Source organism: Apteryx mantelli, chromosome 12 (assembly GCF_036417845.1).
Source record: "Apteryx mantelli isolate bAptMan1 chromosome 12, bAptMan1.hap1, whole genome shotgun sequence".
NCBI classification, from domain to species: Eukaryota; Metazoa; Chordata; class Aves; order Apterygiformes; family Apterygidae; genus Apteryx; species Apteryx mantelli.
This window is the reverse complement of record NC_089989.1, coordinates 2,460,997-2,479,629: the sequence shown is the minus strand read 5'-3', so window position 1 is coordinate 2,479,629 and position 18,633 is coordinate 2,460,997. Positions and strand designations below refer to the sequence as shown.

General features: G+C 41.2%; 1 protein-coding gene across 4 annotated transcripts in view; it reads right to left on the bottom strand.

Annotated features, from left to right (window-relative positions):
* The window catches only part of USP4 (ubiquitin specific peptidase 4), a 51,191-nt gene that overhangs the window by 23,040 nt on the left and 9,518 nt on the right, over positions 1-18,633 (bottom strand). For 3 of the 4 annotated variants that reach the window (XM_013950686.2, XM_013950688.2, XM_013950689.2), the window contains 5 exons: positions 7,106-7,249; positions 6,364-6,481; positions 4,051-4,224; positions 2,026-2,184; positions 405-629 (listed from right to left, as the gene is read on the bottom strand). In XM_013950686.2, the coding sequence (XP_013806140.2) occupies positions 405-629; positions 2,026-2,184; positions 4,051-4,224; positions 6,364-6,481; positions 7,106-7,249 (820 nt within the window). The remainder of the gene's footprint in view (positions 1-404; positions 630-2,025; positions 2,185-4,050; positions 4,225-6,363; positions 6,482-7,105; positions 7,250-18,633) is intronic. The other variant, XM_013950687.2, reaches the window with a different exon arrangement.

The following is an 18,633-nucleotide window of genomic DNA, read 5'->3' as shown; positions in this document are numbered from 1 at the left end:
TTTTGCAAAAGGGAGTCTCTGTTTTATCATTTCTTTTTGACGTTGAAAGGTCCTACCCATTCCAAGAAGTTTCACCTTGACATTTCCCAAGGCACCAGAGGTAAACATGACTATGCAAACACATTACTGCTTTCATCGAGCAGTATGTCATACAAGAAAGCTCATCATGGGAACAGATAAGTCATCTTCAGTTCATCCTTGATCCTAGTCTCATGGACTGAGATTTTTCAAAGCCACTTAATTTACATGCCCAATTCCAAGTTTATACATTAAAAATATTCCCCTCTTCCCCCCAAACCAGACATCAGTGCTATTCAGACGACTGGAAAAGTCTCAACCTTAAAACAGACCCAAGAGAAAGAGCCTCAGATGACTTTGAAATTCATGTTCTAGGCATGCCTCACCTGGACAGGTCTGCACTGTGGGTTTGCATAAACTAGAGTAACTTCCATGAGACGATCTCTTCTCAAGGGCAATGGAAGGGTTAAATAACAGAAGGGATCAAAGGTCACAGAAATTTTAGAGCATTTGGGGCAAACAAGAGTAGATTTGAAAAGGCCATGAAAAATATCCACAATGATAGAGTCATTTCTCAGTCTGTGATTCTCCCAGGCCTCTTTTGCCACCACCTATAAAAAGGAAAAAAAAAATAGTTCTCACAAACTTCAGTAGTATGGTAAGAACACAGACCACAGAAAACTCAAAGTTGATACTGAGAGACACGGAGAAATTTCACAGAGAAGGGGTCCATCACAGTGTGTCCAGCCCAAGACAAATGGAGTTCTCAGTGAAACTTTGTATCTCAGTGACTTTGTATCAAGCCAGACATACTAGATCAATTTTAGCAAAATCACTTGGTCAAATATTCCTTGGTACAAGCAGTGCTAGAAACATGAATAGAGCGCAAGCGAGAGGCTTGCGTGCTGTGCTTCGGAGCACAAGGCTGCTAAGAAGATATGCTCCATTCTCTTCTAGGAGGAATGGACTTCTGTTGTCTGTTTTTAGAAAACAACTGCATTTACAGCTTCTGAAAAAAATAAAGAGTTTTTCCTCTTGAAATAGTATGGTCCACGTCCCAGAGAAAGAGTACAAAAGGAGACAATTCAAGCCCCTGAGGACTTCCATAATATGATTTTAGATGCCTTATACTCACCTAAGAACATCTACAAACTGGTATTTGTCTATTTAATGTGCTTAGAAGCTCTAATTAATATGATGTTTTTAGTTTACAGTACAATACCATACATACACACACATTTATAAATAAATATGTAAATGCCATATATACAAACACACTACGATGGTAGTGTCACTAACAAGGATGTTAAGATAAGAACAAGAGTTATTAGCTCCAACAGTGATATGGTTGCAGGGCAGAAATTTGTGCATCTCCTATATTAATGGGAAAGGGAAGTATCTGAATAAAATGAAGGCATGCTGGGCAAAGATCCTCTCCATCCCACAATGCTCAACAGTTTCTCAGAGAAAAGATTAATATACTACTTGTGTTGTTGTCACATGTGTTGTATCATGCATGAAAAGACAAAACCACAAAGTTATTACCAGTTACGAGGAAAAACAACTAGTTATACACACCTCAGAACAATTATTGCATTTGGCTTTTAGAGGCTCCTAAATCTTCCCCCCTCCCCAATATATTTACTCTGGACTCTGCATTCGTCAGTATATCAAAACTGTTTAATTATGTCACAAGATCAACTTCCCTTCTTCACAGTGTAGAACTCTATTAGGCAACTTGTATCATAAGCACATCTTCCTGCACGCCAGTACAAGAGAGATGCTCTGCTCTAATGCATCCTACAACAGCTGTATGTTGCAAGGTGTCATGAAGAACCACATAGGCCACAAAGTGTGACAGTGTTCTCCCCTCCCAGGTGCACTGTCTTGCAGGGAGGATGTTTGTGTGGCCTGTGGGGAGCAAATAGGGCAGGAAGTGTTAACAAAGCCTAATTATACTCCCTCAGAAGCAGTGGCTGCACTACCCTCAAATAAAGAGCACCATACCAAATCAGGTCTGCCATTGGCATCCTTCAGCTCCAGGTAGGGCTTCTTCTTCACTCTATTCAAATCTTCATGTAAGCCATCTAGAAGAAAAGCCAAGAGCTCCTGGGAATCTTGCTGCTGATATCCTGAAAACTGAGGAGCAAAACGGCCAACCTGTGTCTAAAACATGATGCAAGAGTTAGAGGAGGTAGGTATTAGCTACATGTAAAAGACAATGGAATAAAGAAAACAGTCATATCCTGGCTTTTGCAGAGATCAACACTACGTTACTATGCATTAGTAGGGGACCCACTGACGAGGCCACTAACACAGTAAGGGTGTCAGGATAGTTCTCCCAAATATTTTTCATTTTTTCCAGGTGTTGAGGGGGAAGAATGCATTTAGTGCTGTGATGCTCAGAATCCCAATTACGAATATTAGTTTAGGTACCTGAAAACAACCAACACACAAAAACCTAACAAACAGATGTATTTTATACTTTCAGCTTTGTTCTTCCAGAAGCCTGCAGTCACCACAGTGCAGACTTGCTAAAAGACAGAATCTTGGAGTAGGTGGGCTGCAAGACTGCAATGGGATTAAAACTAAGATTGAAAACCCAGTTTCAGTAGCCTTGAGCTATTCTAAAAATAGAAATGTGAACTTAAGAAGTGTAACATTTGTCTGAGTTGTGAGAGTCAGAAACAGCACTCCCAAATACAGCTTATGTTACTTCATGCAATAAGTGCCATCTCGCAACAGTGCCATTTAAAATATTCCTGCTTCTGAAAAGTTACAGAAAGGACCAACAGGAAAATCAACAATTAACTGAAGGGACTTGTCAGTCCAAGTAATCCCCATCACTAATTTTGCCACTAACATGAAGAGTCCAACAGGCTTCTGGAGCTATGCTTTGTACATTTTAACCACTCAAAGAGGACTGCAAGTGAGCCCAAACTGGAAGGCTGTTTTATTAGAGAAAGTTAACTCTGTCACTAATCAGCAACAATTGTCAGAAAAACAACACAAGCAGTACTGCCCTAAGAAATGAGAAGTTATGCTTATCCCATTCTTAAACAAGAACACCCCATATTAAGACATTTTTACTGACGTCCACTACTGATTCCACATAGTTCCTCTGAACAGAAGTTTACAGAACAATTTAAGTAGCGATGCATGACACGTCACCAACCCCAAGTCACAGAAGTTGAGGAACATCTTGTTGCTTCAGAACTACCTACAACCCTAGAGAGAATGGCTTTCTGCAGTCCATAAGACTTTGTTCCAGAGGTCTGAGAAGCACATACTCTCAACTTCAAGACCACACCATGCAAAGCCTTAGCAGCAGCTGCAGGATGCTCATTGCTTATTTCATATATTTGAGAAGTTTTCTTCCTCCTTTTACTGAGATTGCGCCACAGAAGCAAAGTTTTAATGTTCCTTGGATGCTTTAGTTACGATCTTCTGCACTAGAGCATCTTTATTATATTTAAAACAAAAGGCATGGTTAAATTTTTTCTAGGGGTTTGAATACAACTGCTATCTCCCAGTATTCCAGCTAAAAGCAGCTCTTTACAATGAAGGACAGAGAACACGAAACCAATAAATAATGTGATAGAAAAGGAGATGCACTTTCTTCTCCACTTTATAATTCCATTTTAATTTATAGCTTGCACACCTTTTCTCACTAATTAAAGTTTGCAGCTGACAATTCATCTGACCTTGCCTAGTTTCATAGCAAAGATCATTTTGATCCATCTGCCAACAGTCCTCAGGTACAGATGCATACCAAAGGCTAAAAGGTCATATACTAAATAAGGCACGTAGTGTTTAGGAACAGTAATCAATTCTGGGGTAGGATACTATTCAGTCACTTGTTCTAAGCTCCTCCCTGTACTCTGAAAATCATTTACTTAAAACATGAGACAACACTGAAGCAATTTTGTTATTACTGCTTTCATGACACCAAAGTCTTTCAGAAGACATAACAGCTTGCTTTTTTTTTTTTTCCTGTCACAAAACTATGCTACTAGAACATGGAGTACTTACTTTAAAAATACGTGGGGCCACATGAGACTGTCTCCCAGACCAAATCTGTTTAATGAGCTCTGCGTAGGCTTCTGCAATTTCTCCTCTCATCCCCAGGGGATTGTCCTGATTTATTTCAGCTTCATATCTATCTTCCAGGAAATAGTCAGTCAGAGGCGGGGTATTGCTTAGACACTGAAAGAACATTAAGGGAACTGAATTTACTGCACAGGATAATAAATCTGCGTGACAATGAAATAACAAACCCAACTTCCACATCAGAGCATATAGTAAATTATTAACAGATCTAGTAGGACAGAATTTGAGTATATAGGTATATAGTTTATTAAAAAGAAATCTGTTTGGAGTCTGGGCAACAACTGCAATTCAGAACATGGTTATCTTAAAAAAACAAAACAAAACAGAAAAAAAGAACAAAAACACAGGAGACCACAGCATTCAAACTCCTATTATAAAACAATTCTTTGGATGCTACCTATGCTGGTAGGAAAACCAGCAAGTCTTTCCTGCATGGCGTCTCATCCCATTTTTAATATTGTCCCTACTTGCATTAATATACATCAATAGACGCTATTTTCCTTGCTTAGGCAAAAGTACACTTCAATAAACAAACAAAAATAGAACTTTGATTACAGCCTGTTTTTTTTTTTTTAAACTCAACTTAATTTCCCACAGCAGCCCCTATCAGATACTAAGCAGAGTTTAAGTACATAAGGGTGTGGGAGGGGAAGCAGTATTTCCCCCATCTACTCCAGTCTCCAGCAATCTGCATTTCAGACTGAGGCACAGATAACGTTTTTGTAATGAGGTCAACTTCCAGTGGCAAGAAGTTCCACAGCTTAACTACAAGTTGCTTACAGAACCATGACATAACAAAAGAAAATCAAAAAAAGAAAGAGGCAGAAATCAAAAAAAGGAAACTCAAAAAAGCAAAATAAATAAAAAAGTAAATAAAAATAAATAAATAATTCTCGGCTCTTTCTAAAGCCCTGAAGTTTCAGGACCCGTAGCAATTAGCCACACAGCAAATCTTTCAGAGAAGTTATAAATGGCATCTGGAAAAAGTCAGGAAAAATCTAGTCCTGCCTTTCTTAGCCTACTCCACTTGAACCCACTTGATGTGTGCCTTGTGAACTTTATCCCATCAGACACATCCAGTTTCAAGGCCCAGACATTAATTTGTCTCGCCTCTTTCTCCAGGGAAGTGACAGAACCCTGTAGTACCTCCCTATTCATGTGCTTACATACTGCTATCATTTGACCATAGTCTCTCACTGGGAAATTGTTGCCTACATACAAGTTTTCAGGAATTTGCCAAAAAAATTAAGGAAGAAGTTTGTATTTAAAAAGATAAAAGCCTAGGAAATTAAAACCTAATGATAAATATAGGAAAGCCTAATTTGTCCTTAACATGAATAATTTCTGTGCAAAATTAAGACTGAAATGTGTTTGGATTAAGTTACTTTGATAATCAAAATTAATAAAAATATTTTTGACTCTTAGCTGTGAAGTTCAATAAAGCATAATATGGTTTAAGGTTACCATGATACAACTGGTAATAAAATGATACTGAACCAAAAAAGATGAGGCAGTCCAGGTTTATTGTGGTATCCTGAATACCATGCACATAAAGCATTATAGCTGCTTTAAGAAGTGCTCTAGAAACAGGCTTTTTGAAGCTATTCCAAGGTGACCAGAGTCATTACATATCATTTGTGCCACACTGAGGTCAAAGTTGGCTTAACAATAAATTAGCTCACATTTTGAGTTCCTTTGCAAACAACCTCTCTGCATTTTTTTAATGAACCAAAAAAACCTGGAAGATTGCTATATTTATTTAACCTAATCATTATTAGCTTTGCAAAACATTTACAACCTATCCCCCAAACCACCCTAAACCTGCACTCCTAATTTTTCAACAGTCTTTAAACAAAGACCCCAGAACTGTGTGTAGTGGCCTGCTCATCTCACTTATGCTGTACACACAGGTTAAATCCTCCTTTATGTCAGCCTGTTTTTACCAGAGCACAGCATTAGGATCTTATGTCAGTTAGGCACCTGTTTACTATGACTTCCCCCATAACCTTTTCAGAATCCATGTATTTCAGATACAGTCCCTCATACTGTACTATGCTCTATACTATTAATATGCTGTACTTAAGCCAGATGAAATATGATCTGCTTTTTTTTCATTCCCATATCAGTCTCTTCATTGAGCTATGTTAAAACACACTTTTCACAGACTATAATCTCCTGTCTTCCGTGCAACTGCTCTTGCATTTAATTCTGAAGAGGATTCTTTCCAATTTTTACCTGTAATGCAGAATTCATGAAGCAGGTATTTCCAAGGTTACTGAGTCCACAAAGTCCAGGTTGTGACAGGGAAGCAGAGTCCCTGCAGTTGTAAGTGTTATAGGAAAAGCCAGAACCTCTGGAAGAAAGACAACACAATGTACTCCACAGTAAGTTTACCCAGTGTCAGTAATGTTTAAGAGTAGTATCAAATACTAGTCAAAAAAATTTGTTTAATGAAATGCACCAGCTTGCATGTTTCTGCTCCACCATACTGGCTAAAATTGGATACCAGGAGTGTGAAGAATACGTGCTAACTTTGGCAATGTTAATCTCTACACAGTCTGTTTTTAATTTATGCCTAACACACTAATTTCCTGTATCTACAAGTACACAGCACACTATACTACTGCAGTAGTCTACTGTAAGTATCCATATTGTATTTTGTAAGAACTGATGAGAGAATTACTGTCTCTACCTGGTAAGGCAGCTAACAGGGACGGAGACAGGAATATAATCCTTTCTCTCTTTCCCCCAACCCCCTCAAAATAATCAGGCAATGCCCTAATAGTTAGTAAGCTCTGGAACATGCATTTCCAAGTGAGGAGGGAAGAGCAGAATAAGGTTGCTTCAGAAACAAGTTTGGTAACACATATGCAAAGGGTAGCAGAAGAAGTATTTTACTCCTTTTCTATTTAGGCAAGGATGCATAGAAGTATTCACAGGAAGGACGAGAAAAACAAAGAAACGTTCCTGCTCTTACCCCCTGCCCAGGTGGGAGCTGTTCAGTCCATAGGAGTTACTGCTATCACCATTAGTAATGACAGAAGTGGCAGACACTGAGGAATAAGAACTTGCTGATGATTTTGAAGAGGTAGTAAAGTTTCTGCTAGTTGCAGTACTTGATCTGGGAGAAAGGAAAAAGTAGAAACAGTGCTACTACTTTTTTCAGCCTCTCCCCACCCCCACAAAACTCCAAGGACTTGCCACTTTAAAGTTAGTTCATCCACCCAGAATTTACTGCTTTGATCTACATGGTCACGTTTCCAAGTACTTGTCTGGAACAGAAAATGTAGCAAGAGCATCAAAAGCAGGAGTAGCAGTTCTTGCTTAAAGCAAAATCTGCATCCCAGACTGAAATAAGAAGGCAACTTCAATGGAGCAAATGAAAGGCAAACAAGCTTTAAGTTTACTTAAAATCACCTTGAAACAAGCAAGCAAAAAACCCCAATATTAAGACCACAAAATATACTCCTGGGTAAAAAGCAACAAAAGAAGCCCTCCTCTACTTAAAATGCAGACCACCACTCAAATAGGATATTAATTAGCAAGAACATAATCAGGGTGGGCACTAAACAGTTTGCTACGGAGTCTAGCTTGTATAACTACGTTCCTTGGGGCCAAGACACACTGCTATGTTCACGCAGCGCAAGCATCTCAGTCCTCAGCATTATGAGGCTGGAGATACTGCACTGAATGCACAAAGACAAAGCTGTTTAGAAACATAGCTGATAAGGAATACTGCTGTAAACATCCATGGCAAAAGTGAAATGTGTAATTCTTCTCAGGAAACCAATTCTGCAGTGAAAGGATGTGTAAGCAGAACTGGGAGGGCCTCCCAGTGGGGCCTCCAGACTCTGGATTCAGGCAATTCCTTTTGCAGAGGTTGATGCATTTGAAAATAGAGAGGGGACAACACAGGATAGAGCAGAAGCAACACAACTATCAGGAATGTAGAGGTTTCAGGATGTGGCAACCATAAAAGCCATACAGTAACTTTCTGCAAGGTGCAAAGGCAGCAGATGCTGCAAAACACCTCAACAAACTCTAAGGAAATGACAGGGAAGGAGTCTGGTCTCTAGGACACCAATAGCACGTTGCAAGGAAATGCAAGGAACAGATCACAGAAGCCTCATCTAGGCACAGAATATTTGGATTTCCCAAGGTGCTGAATCTAAAAATGAAGCTGGAAGAAAATCCAAGAGGAGCTGAGCAGCAGCATTTGTTAGGCAGACATCTCTTGGACTTTGGAAATTGGGGAAGGGGAGGGAGGCCTTCAAACCACACTGGAAAAGAGTTGAAGTTTCAACCAATACAGAGCAAAAAGACAACCCCCCTCCCCACAAGCCAATAAGGTGACACATAAAGGAGTTACTTCTCCAGTTAAGAGTTAAGAATCATAATGTAAAAGGAAAAAAATTAATTCAAATGCCTTGAAAGGACTGAGCCTCACGATATCACAAGCATTGTGGAAACCCAAATGGAACAATAAAAGCAACAGGACACAGTGGTAGCTGATACCTTGCACAGCAGAAGACCAAAAAAGAACAGTGAGAACAATACTAAATAACAGAAATCCTAAAGAAAATCCTGAAAGAACTCAGATAGAAAAACGCATAATCCTCAGTCTGCCTGGTTAGGAATCCCAGACTATACCTCCTTACTGATTTCCCCATCTGTAAAAGGAAGGGAACACACAACGTTGTGAAAGACCGGCAAGGCATTATAATCCAACAAGGTTCTGCCACAGAGCGCTGACTCCACACAACACAAAGTACAAACACGAGATACTACTAAGTAAACTAGTTTAAAGAAGTTATTTTGACACCAAGTCACTTCTCTGCAGCAAGAGCTAATTGTGAAATGCTCTAATCTTGCCATCTTTGCGTTAATAAACGTGCAAAACTGAATGCAAAAAGGTGGGTGACACTAAATAGCCAAGTAACAGTCAGTCTAATCTACTCAAAGTGCAGGCAGAGTACCAACAGGTGACAGTGTCCTCAAGTTTTAACTCATTCTTGTACCTCTGTTAAGGCCCTAATTCTGAAATTACACAAGGTAAAAATCCATATACATAGGTTAGATGCCAGCATGAAAACAGTCTTGGAAAACCTTCATGGAGCAAAAACGGATAGACCAGGAACAAACTGCCACAGGCAGGAGGAGGCAGGAACTGTCAAACAGCTTTACAAGTTTGGAAGTGTAACATGAGCAAAGCAAATACAGACAGGCATAATTTATAACAGGAACTTCCACCAGAAAACAAGACCCTAAACCCATTCTAAACCTGAAATGTACTAAAACAACAACAAAAAAAACTACCACAAGTGAAGAGTATCTTGCAAAGCGTATTTTAAAATACACTATTATTTTAAAAGCTTGACGCAATCTAGGAAATTATGGACTTGAAAATTTAGCATCGCTGTACAAGGCATTTGACTCAAATGATCAGAATAAGACTTGGAAAAATAATATGAAGAAAATATGAAGAAAACCTAATGGGGAGAAAGAGAAGACTACATCTTACTGGAAATTTTAAAAGGGAAGGAAAAAAAATTCTAAGCACTCTTACATTTTACAGGTGGCCCATTTATCTGTAATAAGTGATGAAAGTGTCAAGTCTTGTAACCAATTTCATGAAAAACTCTGATATGCAAGATACTTGGATGAATAGAGAATGAGATGAAAAATACCAATAAAGACACTGTATTTTACATGAAATCATGACCTGTGATCCTGTGTGCAATACTGGGCACCTCACTGCAAGAAGGATACTACAGAATTAAAGAGGCTTCAGATGAGAATGAGGAGAAGTTCTCATATAAGAGAATGAAAAGATGAGACTATTACCTTAGAGGAGCCAAACAGGAGGACAATGTTCACTGTGACATACTACAGGAAAAATTAAAGAGGTGAAAAATCCAAATAAAGGGGAACCAATGAAGACGACACTTTTCAAACGACACACAATTAAACTGTGGAACTCATTGCCAAAAGTCACTGGGATAAGAGAGGAGGAATATTATTTTATGTTAATGTCTTCAAAAAGAACATCAGCTCTTATGCGAGGACTAACAAAAAAAAAAAAGGCAAAAAACACCCACTATCAAATGCCAGGACTTCAAAGCAGAAGCAAGCTATTCTGTGTACACCTTTAGCAGGGTCCTCACAACATTCTCATGTTTAAAAAAAAAAACTCCAATTCTGGTTTCTGTTGAACACTGACACTGGACTAGATAAATCACCATTCTGATTCTGCCCAGTTCTCAGCACTTTACAACATTTTAAGCTGAAAGGGATCTGACGTAGCATTCTCTAGCATCTAATGGAGAACAAGAAAAGATTTACTAAGAACACATTTTACAAGATGATCATAATACTCCCCACACTTTACAAGATGATCATAAAGGTAGCTACCGTTCCAGGTGAAAGGTATAGACACCAGCTAAGAAAGGTGTTCTCTCTGATTGCTTCCCATTTTAAGCCCAAGGGGCTGCTGTTCCTAAATCCCCGATATTGAGCTCTCTTTAGGATATTTAGCCCTGGGGATGGTGGTCAAGGGTCTGGGAGCCCAGGTCATCTTCTCCTCAATCCTGCCAGTGAGGGGGAAGGAATGGAGGAGGAGGAGATGGATCTTCCAAGTTAACAACTGGCTGCGCCGCTGGTGTTGGCAACAGGGTTTTGGTTTCTACGACCATGGGACCCTGTTTGAACATGGACAACTGCTGGGGAGAGATGGGATCCACCTCACTAAGCAGGGCACACGTGTCTTTGCCAACAGGTAGGCCTACCTGGTAAGGAGGACTTTAAACTAGGAAAGATGGGGGAAGGGGAGAGTTATAGTGCCAGGGTAGTCAGCAAAATATGGCTCAAGTCAGGATACCTCCAGCAGGTGCATGCAGCCAAGGAAGTGCACACAGGACATGACTATGGAAGATCCACTTGTATCCCTCCTGGGAAACCTGCATGCTCGATCACCTCTCTGAAATGCCTGTACACCAATGCACGCAGCATGGGGAACAAACAGGAAGAACTAGGGATCTGTGTGCGGTTGCAGGGCCGTGATCTCATTGCAGTTACAGAGACATGGTGGGACAGCTCACATGACTGGAACACTGTCATGGATGGCTATATGCTTTTTGGGAAAGACAGGCCAGGAAAGCGAGGTGGTGGAGCTGAACTTTATGTGAGAGAGCACCTGGAATGTATTGAGCTGTGCCTTGGGGTGGATGAAGAGCGAGTCGAGAGCTTATGGGTAAGGATTAAAGGGCAGGCTAGCATGGGTGACACTGTTGTGGGTGTTTACTACAGGCCACCTGATCAGGATGAGGAAGTCGGTGAGGCCTTCTACAGACAGCTGGAAGTAGCCTCACGATCCCAGGCCCTGGTTCTCACGGGGGACTTCAACCACCCTGATATCTGCTGGAGAGACAACACAGCTAGGCACAAACAGTCCTGGAGGTTCCTGCAGAGCATTGGTGACAACTTCTTGACACAGGTGGTGGAGGAGCCAACAAGGAGTAGAGGTGTGCTGCTGGCCCTCGTACTAACAAACAAAGAAGGACTGGTTGGAGATGTGAAGGTTGGGGGCAGCCTTGGCTGCAGTGACCATGAGATGGTGGAGTTCAGGATCCTGCGAGGAGGAAGCAGGGCACTAAGTAGGATTGTAACCCCGGACTTCAGGAGAGCAAACTTTGGCCTCTTCAGGGACTTAGCTGGAGGAATCCCATGGCTTAGGGCCCTAGAAGGAGGGGGGGGGAGGTCAAAAGAGCTGGTTAATATTCAAGCATCTCCAAGCTCCAGATCAGTGCATCCCTATGAGTAAGGAGTCAAGCAAAGGGGGCAGGAGGCCTGCATGGATGAGCAAGGAGCTCCTGGCAAAACTCAACCAGAAGAAGGAAGTATACAGAATGTGGAAGAAGGGACAGGCCACTTGGGAGGAATATAGGTGCGCAGTTGCTGTATGAAGGGATGCAATGAGGAAGGCTAAGGCCCATTTGGAATTAAATCTGGCCAGGGATGTCAAGGACAACAAGAAGGACTTCTTCAAATACATCAGTAGCAAAAGGAAGAGTAAGGGGAATGTGGGCCCTTTGCTGAATGGGGTGGGTGCCCTGGTGATGAAGGATACAGAGAAGGCAGAGTTACTGAATGCCACACCTTTGCCTCAGTCTTTATTGCTAAGGCCAGCCCTGAGGAATCCCAGGCCCTGGAGGCAAGAGAGAAAGTCTGGAGGAAGGAAGAATTTCCCTTGGTCGAGGAGGATCCGGATAGAGATCATTTAGGCAAACGTGACACCCACAAGTCCATGGGCCCCAGTGGGATGCACCCACAAGTGGTGCGGGAGCTGGCAGACATTATTGCTAGGCCACTCTCCATCATCTCTGAAAGGACATGGAGAACAGGAGAGGTGCCTGAGCACTGGAAGAAAGCCAATGTCACCCCAGTCTTCAAAAAGGGCAAGAAGGAGGACCCGGGAAACTACAGGCCAGTCAGCCTCACCTGCATCCCTGGAAAGGTGATGGAACAGCTCATCCTGGAGGCCATCTCTAAGCATGTGGAGGAAAAGAAGGTGCTCAGGAGTAGTCAGCATGGCTTCACCAAGGGGAAATCATGCTTAACCAATGTGGTAGCCTTCTATGATGCAATGACTGGCTGGGTAGATGACAGGAGAGCAGTGGCTGTTGTCTACCTTGACTTCAGCAAGGCTTTTGATGCTGTCTCCCATAACATCCTCATAGACAAGCTCAGGAAGTGTGGGTTAGATGCATGGACAGGGAGGTGGCTTGAGAACTGGCTGAATGGCAGAGCTCAGAGGGTTGTGATCAGTGGCGCAGAGTCTAGTTGGAGGCCTGTAGCTAGCGAAGTCCCCCAGGGGTCAGTACTGGGTCGAGTCTTGTTCAACTTCTTCATCAATGACCTGGGTGAAGGGACAGAGTGCACCCTCAGCAAGTTTGCTGATGATCCCAAACTGCGAGGAGTGGCCAATACACCAGAGGGCTGTGCTGCCATTTAGGGAGACCTGGACAGGCTGGAGAGCTGGGCGGAGAGGAACTGCATCAACAAAGGCAAGTGCAGAGTCCTGCACCTAGGGAGGAATAACCCCATGCCCCAGTACAGGTTGGGGGTTGAGCTGCTGGAAAGCAGCTCTGCGGAGAAGGACCTGGGAGTGCTGGCGGACACGGAGTTAAGCATGAGGCAGCAATGTGCCCTTGTGGCCAAGAAGGCCAATGGTATGCCGGGGTGCATGAGGAAGAGTGTTGCCAGCAGGTGGAGGGAGGCGATCCTCCCCCTCTCCTCAGCCCTGCTGAGGCCACATCTGGAGTACTGTGTCCAGTTCTGGGCTTCCCAGTACAAGAGAGACATGGTACTACTGGAGCAAGTCCAGCAGAGGGTTACGAAGATGATTAGGGGACTGGAGCATCGCTCTTATGAGGAGAGGCTGAGAGAGCTGGGCCTGTTTAGCCTGGAGAAGAGAAGGCTGAGAGGAGATCTTATTAATGTGTACAAATATCTGAAGGGAGGGTGTCATGAGGATGGGGCCAGACTCTTTTCAGTGGTGACCAGTGACAGGACACGAGGCAATGGGCACAAACTGAAATACAGGAAATTCTGACTGAACATGAGAAAAAAAATCCACAAAACTTTAATCTGAGGGTGACAGAGCACAGGAAGAGGTTGCCCAGAGAGGTTTTGGAGTCTCCTTCTCTGGAGATATTCAAAACACTCCTGGACGCAATCCTGTACAACGTGCTCTAGGTGACCCTGCTTGTGCAGGGGGGTTGGACTAGACGATCTCCAGAGGTCCCTTCCAACCTCAACCATTCTGTGATTCTGTGATATTCCCTCATTTGCAGGCAGAGGTGACAATAGAAGGCCCGGATGTCAAGGATTTACCTCCAGTGCCGAGAAAGGATTTCTATTCCAGTGGAACACATGGACTTTGACTGGTCAAAAGCCATTCTCTTTCTCCAGCGCAGTCTTTCATGTACTGTGACTTCTGCTGCGCTGGAAACAGAGCTGCACTCAGGCACCTGCTCTGTGCTCCAGTCATAGATAAGCATTATTTCTTCATTTTTAGTAACTTCCTTTAGGGCTACTCAAGAGGCTACCGTCAAAACTGTTCTCAGTTTGCTTTGTTTGTTCCTTGTGGGCATAACAAACCCTGGACTGGAAGAGTTCAAGCTCCTGTGGCTTCCCTTTGGTGAAAGGTGCTACATGTCCAACAGGGATAAACACCTTCTGCAGCAACAGTAATGTTCTATCCATACAGGAATAAACAACAGTGAAGAAAGGCTTCATCTAGCCATGCAGAAGTTTAGAAATTTGAAAAAAATAATTGTATGGGTTTGAGGATGAGACTTGCTGAATTCGTCCTCTCGATTAAGCACCACTGTCTCTCAAGTTAACTCCCATTTGAGCTAAAATACCTCTTTCATAAAGATCTGCCATCGTGGTTTTAAAATGGCCAGCAATAGCCAATTCAGCAAACCACAGGTAAAATGTTCTAATGATAAATCATCTTTCCATTTAAAAGAAACATGCACTTTGTTTGCAGTGTGCATATCCGACTTCCAGTTTTAGACACTGGCTGCTACAGAAGCTCACAATCAGAAGACTGAACCAGGACGGAAGTCTCACTGCCACAAGAGTCCAGCATGTACACAGGGCTTAAGTTCTTTATCCTCACATACACAACTTCATACTTAACTGCACTGATGGACACTGTTACCAGTTTGCCAATTAAAGACAGCAATTACAAGTCTTACCCTACGAACTTTCAGTGACCCATCCAAAAGGGAAAGTGGAGGGAAATTTGGAGATGAGCAGTATAAAGATGACATGGTTAGATTAATCTAGCATGGAAACTGTGAGGCCATATGGTTGATAAGTGGAGTAAATGGTTAACTATATGCTTTGAAAAAAGTATTGTAAAAGGCTTTCAAGTGGCAGGAAAACAGAGATAAGGAGAAGTTTTTCCAATTCATTTGAGGATATCTTCAGAACCTACATTAGAATTAATCATCTTCCTTTAAACTACCAATATAAAAAGCAAAAATATTAAAAATACTTGGACAAAAAGTTTCTGTTAAAGGAACTTATATTTAATTGGCAAACTAGAGACCATAAAGGATTTTCATTTAGAAAACTTACATGCAAAAGCAGCCTTAACAGATCTTATGTACATGATGCTACTCTAAAAGCATGATGTCCAGTGCCACTTAAAGTCAGGAAATAAAGATGTGCCCATGCAATCTAACCCCATTTGCTCAAGGGGTCCTCTGAAATCATCAGGACATGTGGGACCAGAGGAAGGAGATATTACAGTTTCAAACGTGAAAGGGCATTTAATTATTGAATTAAGTCCTTAAAAAGTACATAACAATCACAGATGTCTTAATAAAACTTTAGAGTAATTGCACGACAGGTAGTATCACTTAAATATTGCATCAAATTGAACAGATGCCTAAATCAAAATGAAGTAGTTGAGACAAACTATATGAGTTACGAGATGGGTCAACCAAGTGACAACTCCTCAACATTTTCACCAAAAAGGGTACCAAGAAGAAAGAAGTCCACTGTAATGAGTGTACAAGGCTACCAGTAAGTAGAATACCATGAAGAGAAAACAGCAAAAAGTTCTAGCAGTGACTTCAAGAATCAGAAAGACAGTTTGCTACTGCATATTGACAAGGCAGGCAGACAACCTCTGGGCAGATATGAACTATATTTCATGAAAATTCCCATTTTATCATGCAATACCTGATGGAGAAGATGCTATTTTTATAAGTCTGACCTGATTTATTACTCATTTGTGCTAAGAAAATGATATGCAGGCTACAGAGTGTAAGCTGAGACAAATTCTGAACTAGCAGAGTTCAGGCTCATATTTTAGGGAATCTTGTAAATAAAAATTCAGAAAAGGACCAAGTTTCAGAGAGTTATTGACACTAACCTCCTTCAGAAACAAAGCATGCTTACAATTCTAAAATCACTCTGTCAAGTGCCAAGCATGTAGAAAAGCAGCTTTCCCAGAAGAAGCCAGAGCCTTTGACAAGCAGCAAATGGCGATAGTGGTGGGGGAAATCTGACAACGAACTCGCACATCTCACAGTCATCTTCTGTGCATGCATTCTGCAAGTAATGAATGATCTGACCTCCCGCTTTTCCAAGGCCTCATTTTGCACAATTACACAGATGCTCACCATTCCTTTCTCTTGGCAGCAGATGGCTCTACTTCCCATTTGGTTTATGCCACTAAAAGTCTAAATACAGAAAAGCTTTCTCCTAAGCTTTTAATACTACAGTGACGCACACCAAAGAAAAATCTCCAAATGTGATCTCCACGGTCTTGCCTAAACAATATTTTCTCCAGCTGAGAAACAGAATATAGAAGGAAAATATTTGCATCAAACAGGATTAAAATTTGGAGTTAATTCAATTTAGCCCTGTGTACACCTTTAGCAGGGTCCTCTCAGAGCAGAACAAGTTTCCAGGGTGACAATCTTGGTTAGCATTCTTAGCCATCCTGTTGACACCGTTCCCAATTCACTTCCTACAACACCTTTTGCTTCCAGGAAGTGTCAGTTAGTTCCTACAGACAAGAATCTCCCTTACTACAGAACACTTCATACCCCGAGCACCTCATCAGTGCACAGAATTTATAAGACACACCCTTTCTCTGGGCTGGAAACTCTATACCTTCCCTTTTGCTACTTTTCTCTCCCACTTCCTCTCTCACCAACTTCATTTGGTTCAATTACCCACAATAATAGGGACTATTTACACATATAAAGTCTGTGGATGAGTTTGTAACAAACTTACTAAGCTGGGGTCTTAAATACGTAATATTGATGTAGTGTAACATGTATATGGACACATGCATGCCTGTGGGAAGACAAGCCATGTCGCAACCCAACAATATCTGAACCCTTCACTCCAGGTTAGGGAACCTTTTACCAGCTTTTTACCACAGCTAAAATGCTGGCAATGTTTCACTGCAGGAAGACATCTCATATTTCCAGAACAAAAGAATAAAACAATGTTTTCAATGATCAACTCAGAGCATGCTCTTAAGTTGCAGAGTACGCCTTCACATGAGGTTTATTTGATCAGATATCTGGCAAATGAAAGAACATGGTTAAATGAGCAGCTAGATTTTTCAATTTTTAAAAAACACCTTTATCTGAAAATAATTTCCTGCTGTTCCGGGGGAAAAAACAAAAATAATAATAAAAAAAACCTATGCTGTTCCCAGATTTTACTTATGTACAAGACTCATACTGGTATTAATAATAAATCTTTGCAATGTGCTTTGCTGGATTTCAACTTGATAAAAAGCTGAAATTTAGATGATGTATTCACAAAATTAAATGAACTATATATAAAGCTATGCTTAAGAAAAGCAAGCCTTGAAAAGTTAAGGATTCTTGATAGAAGATGAGAAATAACTGGAAAATATTCAGACATCAAATAAATTACAAACTACAAAGTATTCAGTATTTACACATTTATATGAAGGTATGCTAAATAGGGAAGGAAACCAAATAAACTTCAGAACTGATTATGACTGAAGTGAAAAGATAAGTATAGACAGTTACAAATGGATTAGTGTGGAACACTGTCAATGATTCAAGAAAAAAAATTAAATTTAACCTACTCACCACAAAGAGATTCAGTAACAAAAATATGTAAAGAACATCAAACTATATTTTAAGTCCCTTAAAAACAGGTAAAAGCTTTGTGAAATAACTCTTGAAAGGTAGAAGAAAATTGTTAACCTATACAAGTGAATGATCTAGTCTAGAATGCCACCCAGTCCACTGATACTTGAACAGAGGGAGCACCAAAAGACAGGAGAAAAATTCCCTGGGACCATCAACATTTATTAAATGCAAATATGTAGACTCAACTGTCTCAGGAAAAGTCTGAACTGCAGGCTACTGGAAGACGGCAGTATACCACAGCAAGTGTATTGTTATTTATAAACTCTTCCTATAGGGACTCTCTTTTTACATGCATCTGCTACTGCCCACACTAAGAGGCAGGATACTGGGCACACCTGGTCCAAATCCAGTACAGCCATCCTCACACTTCTGGCAGTATGAGTATGATTCACACACATTTTGGGGGTTATCCACTGCTGCACAATACTATTAATTTAAAGATATAAAAGGCCATGGAAGACATTGTTAAACCTAACAGGAAAATGCTCACTGTTTGTTGGCATCTTTTGCATATGCCTATGGAAGAGCAAGTGCTCAACTCCCTTCTCCTTCCATTTCAACCACAGAAGGAAGCTTAAGTCCGATCATCTCTCTCCTGACCTGCCTTACACAACACAGCTGAGTAGGGTGTAGGATGACATAATGTTAGTCCAACAGAGACTGTTCTGATCCAAAGACATCAAAGCATACTATTCTCCTCAAAGGCACCTTTTCCCTGGCCATATAAAGAGGCCCTTATCATTTGATCAGCAGTTTGCAGGCTGATCAGCACACACCAATGTCA